General features: G+C 38.1%; 1 protein-coding gene across 1 annotated transcript; it reads left to right on the top strand.

The window, feature by feature from the left end:
• Positions 1-422: 422 nt before the first annotated feature.
• On the top strand, positions 423-4966 carry LOC144640887 (AFG1-like ATPase). Its single transcript, XM_078499945.1, has 7 exons — positions 423-516; positions 639-669; positions 790-860; positions 1418-1536; positions 2174-2314; positions 2927-3043; positions 3492-4966. The coding sequence occupies exons 1-7, from the start codon at positions 438-440 to the stop codon at positions 3636-3638; spliced, it is 705 nt and encodes a 234-aa protein (XP_078356071.1). The 5' UTR covers positions 423-437; the 3' UTR covers positions 3639-4966.
• The last annotated feature ends 5861 nt before the right edge of the window (positions 4967-10827 follow it).

The following is a 10827-nucleotide window of genomic DNA, read 5'->3' as shown; positions in this document are numbered from 1 at the left end:
TGAACCCCTATTAAGTGGCCACCCTCTGGGAAATGTAGACTGTCCACAGCCTCTCGATTTTTCAATGCCAAAAAGCAAACGCAGCGAGCTCTTCCGTTTTGTGCTGGCGTCCAGTTCTCTCGCCATTCTCCCCGCGCTCTCATCGATCGAAAAAAAAAAAAAACACGAAAAAATAGAGGCCTGTTGACAGTCTAATTGGCGGGAAATGGTAGGTGGCTGCTTAATAGAGGTAAAACCCATTGACAAATCCTCATTGAGACGGTCGAAAGGTGGCTGCTAAATATAAATTTCTCAATTACAGTATTATTCTGGCAATACTTCGGAATTTTGATAACTGGCCGCTTAAAGGGCGTGGCTGCTTAATTAGGGTTAATGATATGTTCAAAAAGTTCTGTATGAAAATTATAAAAGCAAAAGATATCATCAAAACTGATTAAATGACTGAGTTTTTTTTTTTTTTTCAGAAACACTGCAAAGTTCTTAGCCTTGACTCAGGAATAGACTACCGCAGAACAGGTGTGGTCATACATCTATAACTTTTACCAAATAGGTTTTTGGTTTACCAAGTAAAATCGAAAAAAAAACGTTAAGAAGGTTGACTTAATACTAAACAGTTCCTTTCTCTCTCGAATTTTCAGATATGGCTTTTATTGGCAAAGTATTCTTCAGGTAGGTTTAATTTTTTTTACATCCAAGAAAATTGCTCTAAACAGATTTGCGATCTTACTTTGTTGTGACAATTTTTCTTTCCATAAGTTAAATAAGTGGCATTTTTTTTTTGTTCTTCAGCTCTCTTGATGCAGAAACAAACAATGAACTGGACTGGATATTCGCTACTTTAGCTCAGCAACAAATGGGTGGTACGTTATTACCATAAGTGTTGAAAGTTTTACAGCAAGGCGCCCAAAAGTGTGACCACTTTTAATTTATTCACTATTCTTTCGGGCAGATTTAATCCAATCAAATGCCGTGGATAGCTTACAGCTGACTTCTGATTGGATTAAATCTGCACAAAAGAATGTGAATGAATTAAAAAGTGGTCACACTTTTGGGCGCCTTGCTGTAAAAGGATCTTTGCTAAAATCAAATACTTATTTTATCAAAGTGCACGTAATGACATTCTTAAGGCGGTATAGGGCGGTGTATATAAAACACTGGAGATATCGGTTTGGCGCATTTCCAAGCACCTCGAAGTTCGTTTAAAAAAACTCCGTTGCGCGTCATTTTTTCAACTCTCTTCTTGGTGTGGAAAATGTGATGAAACACTCTTTCTCCTGTTTGATATATTGCATGAAAATAAGCAGGACCTTTCAACAGGTATAGCAGGGTTGATTGACTGGAAATGCAGTCTTTGCAGTAAGTAGAAGTCAAGTACTGTAACCTAACCAATACGTCTTTTGTATTATTTCACAAACAGAAGACACTGAGTGCAACCCAGGTCCTAAGACCATACAGGTGCTGGGTACAAGAAAATTAACCGCACCACACACATGTGGCAGAGTTGCTGATTTCACATTTGAAGAGCTTTGTGCACGGGTAACGCTTAACATTTCTTTAAATGTATTACTAACAGTCGCTATAAACGTTTTTGATTAATTTTTGACGTTTTTAGTGACATCTTTGCGTTAGTTTTCCACTGTGATTGGACTGTCCCGAAGTGGCTTGCAACTGTAGCTAATGCGGCAGTATTTTCAAATGCAAATAGCACTTTTTGAATGAATAGTTTGCTGAAAATAGTGGCTTACTAAGGAAGAAAAACGCCAAAGAGGACCGATTTAACCACAAATGAACGAGGATGGGCCTGATTGGAGAAGATTAAAATGGATTACAAATGACGATCTTGAAGAATTTGAGGCTACATATTTTAAGATACGCCATCTGAGCTGTCGCTCGTTCAAGGCGGGAAATGCGACATACGTGTGACTTTCTTATGTCTTTTTGATGGTTTTCTAAACTTCTCAGGCAACCAGGAAGCAAGGGACCACGTGTGCAATTTTCCCGCCTGTCAGACTAGCTCTGATTATGTTTCGACAACCAATAGGAAACAGGCGTATCTCTGTTTGGCCAATCACACGTGACAGACCACCTGACCGATTTTAACCAATAGCGCAACCGAAAAATTCTTGGGTGATTTAAGTCAGTGATAAGTGTTCTCTGCTTTTTGTTCTTTCAGCCTCTAGGAGCGGCGGATTATTTAGCTCTGTGTGAAAACTTCGATATTATCGTTTTACGGGACATTCCTAGAATGACATTGCATCAAAAAACAGAGGCCAGGAGATTCATCACGCTTATTGACGCTCTCTATGATAACAGGGTAAGACAAATTGCTTAATGCATTCAGTTCTTAGCATTAGATTAAATATATGTTACATCCTACGTTACCAATGTTTTGACGTTACGTTGTACGCTTAGTGTCTTCCATATAAAAAGACCTTTGCCGATGATTGAGTTGCTCCGTTGGTACTTAACAATTCCATGAGCGCGCGTTGGATATGAGATGGTACGCGCCTCGTTGGCTGTAACTATCTCATATCCAACAAGTGCGAGTGGAATAACTGTTTTATTAAAACACCCAAAGAATTGCATTATTGAGCTCCCCAGCTGTTCTCACTGACTCGTACACCAACCATGTTCGTGGTCCATGTTATATGAGCTGGACCTCATATACCATGACCTGTAAACCAATCAAAACTCAGGAATTGCAATATACCGTGGCGAGTTTTAAGTAAATTTCTTTATTTAACACACACTATATCTTTTAATAATGCTGTCTATTCTGAATCTGTAATTCTTAGTCTATTCTGAATCTTGTTCACGCCTGCTTGACCTCTATAGATGTTTAACGCAAATTATGACTATTTGTTGTTAAATAATTATTGGTTTTGCTGTAACTTTTAAAGTGCATGTCTCGTTTTTATTTTCTTAGATTCGTCTTATATGTTCAGCAGCAACCTCACTTGGGGATCTTTTTAACGCAACTCCGCTGACCACGAACGACGATGAATTCAAACGAAAACTAATGGACGACCTCGACTTATCAGCTGTGAGCAACGCCGCATGTTTTTGTTTGTTTTTCACTGTTTGTAAAATAATTTCTGGAAATTCTGCATGGTGTCTATATCTACAGGGTTCGCACGTGCCTTAAAAGACCTTGAAAGTCCTTGAATCTCAAAATAAAAATTCAAGGCCTTGAAAGTCCTTGAAATTGGAATTTCGGTCTTTAAAAGACCTTGATTTTTTTTTATTGAACGTCAAAAGGCTTCAAGGCAATGGGAAGACTGCCAAAATAAGCGATTTTTTAGTTCTTCAGCAAGCACATCAACGGCACAAAAGACTGGAAATCGTTGAATTGGGGTAAATTTCGTGGAAAAAGTCCTTGAAAAGTCCTTGAATTTTTGGCCTATAAAAGTGTACGAACCCTGTATCTAGGAAGACGATCAGTTTAGCAGTGAGAATTGATATGCCTTGTCCTCAATGTTTGTATTTTACAGTCCGATGCTCAATCAAGCGCCATTTTCACGGCCGAGGAAGAAATCTTTGCGTTTGAACGCACCATATCTCGCCTGACTGAGATGCAGACCGAGCAGTACTGGAACTGGCAGGGCTTCCGTAAATCGTGGGACGTGTTTGGTAGTTGACAACACGCGGACTTACTTTATAGTGTTATGTCAGCAGTCTGGGGAAAATTGTGACGGGGAGTAAGACGGGTAGATTGTCAATCAAATATAGGGACACCTTGTTTAAGGGAACTATTTAAAGTGGAAACTGCCCTTCGCGAACTTTCCCTCGTTGTCCGTTTGGACATTAATTGTGAAATCGCTTTAATTCAAAGTTCGCGGTCATAAACATGAAATGAACTATTAAAAAAAATTTAAAATTTCGACATAAGTTATTAAAAATAAATATACTATTTTCTTGGCTAAATAAGACATTTTCAAACAGAGAGATGATAATCATCTGAGGAATATGATCATTTATGAACCACCATATTTCCATTAGCCAGAAGTAATTTTTCAAACTAAATGAGATAAATGATCATGTTCAGCGCATGTCTACATTTTGTGATGCTGGTTCATATTTTCTAACAGTGTTCTTTCCGTAACGGGTTTACGAAATGTTAAGTTACTTAGGAAAACGTCATTTTTAAATGAAACATTTTTTGGTCTAATTATATATTTAAACAGTAAGTTATTGGCTTATCTGTAATTTAAATCTCGTGCCAATCGACGCTGTGTATGATTTGTGAAAGACAAATATATTTGTCGTGGCTACACCGATGACGGCCATCAGCATCGAGGGGGGAGGGATCAGATATATCTGGCGTTATGGGTAAACCGTGTGACTGACGTAGTTAAAGATACTTATAAACTTACGCACGTTTTAATGCCCGGCAGATCGAGGAATTATGTTTCCAGAAACATGCTGGAAACATGTTTCCATAATTGTTTCCTCGTTTTGCCATGCTTCCATACCGCGCGGAAACAGGAAATGTTTCTGATGCATAGCAGAAGCAAATTTTGCTTCTTGGAAACAAATTGACGCTGGAAACAATGCTTCCCGTGTGGAAAAACTGGGAAACATTGGGGAAACATGCGCGCGCTAGAGTGTTTCTGGAAACATGTTTCCTCGTTTTGCCAGGTCTTTAGTGTACATTTTGCGCACTACATCTTCAATTTTAATGCGAAGAGTACAGTGCTTCTAATTACATTGCTCTTGTTGTACACAGGCAATTTTAGTGTGAGAAAATAGTTTTATTTTTACGCTCTGTTGCAAGGATTTTTGCAAAATTTAAGAATTTTAAGAAATTGCCGGTAGTGCACGGCAGGTCAGTTTATACTACTCAAACTGTTACAGATATTTTGATGCTGTTATACTTAATTCTTGTTATACAATATTTATACGTACAAGAACACAATAATTTAATGTATTTAGATTATTAATACAGAGTTTTATTAAAATTTTCGGGTTTTCCTTTGAGATTCCGGGTATCTTTGGTATTGCTTTGGTATAGATACTGACTCGTGGTTGGAGAGCCCAAGGGGTGATGGGAAGGAAGAAATCTGCCAGTCGTCTCCTTCGCTTCTTCTCTTCCTTCCCACGCGTCCCTCCGTGCTCAGTTTGACCCAGTCTCCCTGGACTCAGGACGGACTGAAAAGACGACTGGGGAGGAGTCAGGTATAGATATGCTCGATATGTGTTGGCGGGAGATAGAAACAACCCAGATGGGTCATGTCGTTTCGTTTCGATCGTTTGCAACTACTGAGACGATCGTAGGCAATGGAAGCAATCGGGGATTTTCATATAATCGTCCCGATCGCCTGGTATGAGCGAAGACCTACGTTTTACAATCATTTTAGCTCTAGATCCAACACAATGGCAGCCTTCAATGAAAGAGCAAAACTCGTGGCCTCCTATCTTCTCAGTTATTGCAGTTTTACGGCGAAGAAGGGAAAGAGAAGCTAAAAGGATAGAACACGGGTGATTCAAACGATCGTGATTGCCCAATCACCGCAGACGTTCGCGATCGTCTAATATTTTGGTTCTAGAGAGGGGATCAAAAGAGGCGTTGGACTTACTGTTTTCTGGTTTATTAAATAACAACTGAAATATTACAACGCTTCCTTTTTCTAGAAATACTCGCAAGGAATATTTCAAATTATTCGATGTTGTCGCTCCAACCTGATGGTCGATGTAATGAAACATTTGAAAAAATTGAAAATTAAAGAAAGATTAGAAGATCTTTCGAGTTCAGTCTCATTTACATACATTTAATATCCGTAGTTCACAGAGATGATATATTTCCAATTCTAACAGATGTATAGTAATCACGCAATAATTCCAGTTGACGGATCTGTAATAATATTCAAATAAGACACAAAAGGTTTTGCATAATACTCTCTAGTATTCAATTTCGCGTCTTCCCATATTAAGCCTGGTTTTCACTAGCGACGCAAGGACAAGCGCAAGCATAATCGAAAGCACGCGAAAAGGAACTGAACTGATCCTCGTGCTTGTGCTTGCCGTAAGCACATGCAAAAGGGTCAAAATGCAATGCGCTTTTGCTTGCGTCAAGCCGTTTTCATGGTGAAATAAGAGCTGTTATCATTACGCTTGTGCTTGCGTCGCAAGTGAAAACCAGGCTATAGTCATTCCAATTACCCCCGTTCGATCTTCTATTTTTTCTATATTTTCACTGATTTCTTCAACTGTTTCATTACATCGAAGATCAGATCATTTTCCTATTCTTTTATAACCAACTGAGTCTAAACGGGTCAATTTTGCTTAAAATCCGAATCTGATTCGAAGTAAAACTGTTTTCCGTATGATTGTCTTGAGATCAGTTTTGTTTGACGCCCCCGAAAGAGCTTCTCATGTTATTTGTGTTTCAAGAAATATCTGGCTTTCCAGAATTAGTATTTCTCTAAAAATAGATAAGCTTCTTTGATTAAATCGAGTCCATGAGCGCTGAAAATAGATCGTAAAATGAACAAAACAAGCGATAAGGAATTCTCTTATTTTGCATGTTTTCGATTGTCTATGCGATATCTACCAAAAGACATTAAGCTACATTAGGAATTGCTTATAAAATTTACATTCACTTCAATTTAAGAGGTTATTTGGCGACGCGAAATTTTGTGACGCTTTATTTCAGCTTTTGCAAACAAAACAGCCATATCCTTTCCTTTCTAGTTTTGTGAGCCCAGCGTGAAATCTTAGTTGATAACTGACGCGAATGCAAAACTGAGTCACCGATGACGCGACGCTCCGGATTTAGTCATTAGCGCTTTATCATTCTATTCCCTCTCACAGAGCCGACGTATCAAGACTATCAATAAACGGCCAAGGATGAATTTAATTATGTACGAGAATGAACAGGAAAAAGGATTCGTAACAACAACAATATGCGGACAGCTCTTACATTTGCATACGTCGTAAAACGACTGTGTTTAGACTATAGTTAGAATTATCGAGACGTCTCGGATAAAAAATTAAAACCTGAATCACGAATATTCTGATTGAAAAATCACCGGTGCAGACCGTCGGATTTTACTCGTTTAAAAATTGCATGAAAATCAGTCAGAATTTATCTGATAAAAAAAAAATTCACGATTTATTACAGCAACGAGGGCAGGTGGTTAATAAAACTTCGGCGCACGATTGTTTTGAAATTGACGAAGCATGTTTTGCTTGCGCAAAAACTTGGGCAGATATTTCTGACACTTAACAGTCAAAACGCGAATTTACAGTCAATACGTTCGGTTGAAGCCGTGACAGGTATACAATATAATTTGGATGTCATCGCCCTTGTTGTTTTCGAACGCCTACAGCGGTATTTTATGCCACGCTACATGCTGTGACAAAAGTCGTATTGACCGGTGCGTTGGTTATCGTTGCAGATATTTGCCTCAGATTTATCCAATCCATTAAAAACCTTTTACTTGAGATGCATAATGTTCTGATTTCTATCTTTGAAGAGAAATGCATGCCCTATCCGCGTCGTTTTGAGCATTTGGAATCGGAATGTGTTTCGGTGAAAAAATTATAATAAAAAAGATCAGTAGTGTTGTAATATACGAATACGCGCATACGCGACAGGATCCTTTGACACCATTTAAGGCAATGATATTTCTTCTGAGCACAAAAATTTAATGAAAGATAAGTACATTAGCTTTTGACGAATTTTCACCTAATGTTGTGTTTTGTTTCCTCTAGATATGATTACATGCATTTGAATGTTGGGTAAATTATGTCAACTGACGATCGAAAAAGATTATATTTGCTTTCAACTGAGAAATTGACGTGATTGGCTTGAGTGTCAAGTTTGACAGACTTCAACATGCTGCAAATTCAATATTTTGACAGGACTACAGGCGAATGTTAACAAACGCACGCTTTCTGCGTGCATATGATCTAACTCTTTATTTTTGCTGTTACAAGCTGTATTTACAATTCGTTGCTATGTTCAGTCCATTCGGAAGTTTTCAGATTACACCAAAGCTAAAATCGGAGTCAAAATAAAGAACAATGTTATTAAAATTTTAGGGTATTCGCATCAGTGAAGGATATGACGATATTAATTAAACGACGCGCCATAGGACCGCTCTCGACACCGATCGGCAATCGTGCGTCGTTGTCGACGTCACTCGGAAGACCTACGTCACAACTTCGGGTGAGATCGTCAAATGATCGTGAGTTTTCGCAAGTGAACAGACGCTTTTTGTTACGAATTATAATTTGTATTGTCCATGTTTATGCTTATAAATAGAAACTCTCCTCAATTCCATTCATCGGCGGTTGCAGGGTTGTTAGGAAACGTCTCATCCACGAGAGTCGTCTGTAGATATATTTCGCCAGCACAGCCATTCGGTTGACGTTTAACAGTATCGGAGGCGAATCTTCCCCGTGGTAGCACTGATTTCATGTTTAAATCTAACATGCGGCATAATGCTGTGCTCAAAGAGTGAAGGACAAATACCGAATGCTTTGAGAGAGAGCCAGGTGAATGGAGGATTGAACACTACAACTCACCCGGGAAAAGTTAGGAGAAAAAATATGTCGTTTTTGACGCCAGAAATTTTAATCACCTATGAACGCGAGGGTGAACAGGCCAAAACGTACGAGGAGAGATATAAGGAAGCAGCTTTAGGAGTATTTGGAACTAAAAGATCTCTAACACATCTATCTGTGCCAGCCACGCTACTGCAAACTGACAAGCAAGCAGTTATCAGACAATATAACTCAGACCCGTGCATTGCAAGCCTTGGTATTCTACAATGAAGATGAACTGTGGAAAATGCGGTTAGCTATATGCTGACACTTATTTGAACAGTGGAAACGATTTAGGCAGCTCTTAAACGTTGATACATGCCTTGTCTTTCCGCAAGTCTTGACACTAGAAATCATATTGTATTTACAGTGGCAAATTTGAAAAAGAAGCGAAATGTTTTCCTGCAAACTAACTTAGATACGTCAGTTTAAAGACCGGCCATATGGTGTTCTTTGCTCAGCGTGTTTATGGCCTGATACAGCCCACGCCGACGTTCCATTCAGTGTCCATTAGTATAAGCCGCAATTTTCCTGACTACTTCACGTAAGTGATGTACTTAAGATTATTTATCGGCCACAACAATCGTTTTCAAGCTCGGCTAACATATTATACTGCTATGTCTTTACACGATTTATTCCTAGCATAAACCTTGCAGAATAAAATAGTCAGTATGTGATGAATTCTCTAAACAACTTTTTTTGTGTTGTTATAATTATCATATTCGAATTATATATACGATTTTTTTTGGAACATACTATGCGGTCAGCTTCTTTTGCAGCATAAAAGTTTATCATATATTTATAGACATTGCTTTTTATCACTTGCACGTTAGTTTTTCATAGAGCCATTAAAAACGTCTTGGCCGATCAGAAAAAAAATGTCGCTCCGGGCTTTGTGGCAATACGAACGTTCGCGAAGTTAAAAAACAGAAAACCTGCCGAAACGTGTTATTAACATAATAAAATTTTGAAAACTCGAAAACCACTAACGTTAAAGAATCAAATAACATTTAGACCCCCAAAACAGTTTCAAAGTTTGTTGAATACCATGTTATAGATCTGCCTGACTGAAAAATTCATAAAAGCGACCACATGCATAGATTTTTAGGGAATTAAAGTGTCTTATCTTTATAAGTTTACTTTAGTGAGTTAAGCTATCTAGATTTATACGTTTAACTCGCGTTATCGTACCGCGCCTTTCTCGATACATATAATGCTTATATTCTGAGATCAGTAGTTCAATATCAAATACTTTTCAACGAACATACACATTTAATATGCAGGATATTTGGTCCAGCCTTCAAGTAAATCTAGAACAATTAATCATCCATTCCGTCTGATTTCGCACATGAAATGAGGTCGGAAAATCAACCGTTTTATGAACAACAACAACAAAGGGGGAAAATTGTGACTCAACTGCCTTCCGAAACACTAAAACTCAAACAGTATTTGGGTCTTATGGAGAACTTTTAAGATTTAAATTCCTCTTTCGTTAACAACACTTATCGTTATATACGAAAACTTTTGCACGACTACTGTTGGAAACAACTGGATTTGTTCACTCATTACAAGGTTTCCTTGCAATCAGGTGTAAAGGCCATTCCTACTCCGACAAGGTTAATCTTCTTGCACAAAAAAACAAACGAACATGCAAAAAAACACAAAGAAAAACTTTTAATTGCATTGTTTGATGTTCTCTTGAATGTTCCCGAGACTGTTGGTTGCTACCATATTCAGTCAGGATCCGCAAGATTTATCAATGAACTGCAGCCATCTGTTCCTGTTTTCATACCGTGGATTAGGTTATTAAACCGACTGAGTAAAGTCGGCCTTCAATCACCCGATTTGTTAATCATGATTCCGTATGATTACAGACGGAAATCTGAATTGGACGACCAGAAGTCCTGTTACCATTAAACATAACTATAACAAAATTTAAGAAAAAAAGAATTTACAAACAACAATTCAACACTGAACAGCAAAAAATAAAATGAAAAGGTGAACAGTCGAGTTTGGCCTTGGTATTCATAAAATCATGCATTGGACGTATCAGCTGTCTCATATCGAGCTTGTTGACAACCAATCATTTCCAAGAATTTTGATAACTTTTGAATAATTTAAAACTACCAACTGCGAACAGAAATTGAGAAGAAAGGATATCCTCTCTTGAGCTTAATCACTGGACAATCTCATGTCGTACGCGCTTTGTATTGCAGATTAATTTCAAATATTTGAGGTCCAATGCCTAATTCCCTCTGTGAGACGTGCCTGTATGGAATC

The sequence above is a fragment of the Oculina patagonica genome, unplaced genomic scaffold (assembly GCF_052425735.1).
Source record: "Oculina patagonica isolate OP01 unplaced genomic scaffold, crgOcupat unplaced541, whole genome shotgun sequence".
In the NCBI taxonomy this organism is placed as follows: Eukaryota; Metazoa; Cnidaria; class Anthozoa; order Scleractinia; family Oculinidae; genus Oculina; species Oculina patagonica.
The sequence above is the reverse complement of the archived record's forward strand: the minus strand, read 5'-3'. Positions and strand labels throughout refer to the sequence as shown.

Bases quoted from the DNA above. Each gene is read 5' to 3' on its own strand.
- LOC144640887 (XM_078499945.1), top strand. From the start codon at position 438: ATGACTGAGTTTTTTTTTTTTTTTCAGAAACACTGCAAAGTTCTTAGC. The intron at 861-1,417 runs GTACGTTATTAC...TTTCACAAACAG, and splicing joins AGCTCAGCAACAAATGGGTG to AAGACACTGAGTGCAACCCA. The intron at 2,315-2,926 runs GTAAGACAAATT...TTATTTTCTTAG, and splicing joins ACGCTCTCTATGATAACAGG to ATTCGTCTTATATGTTCAGC.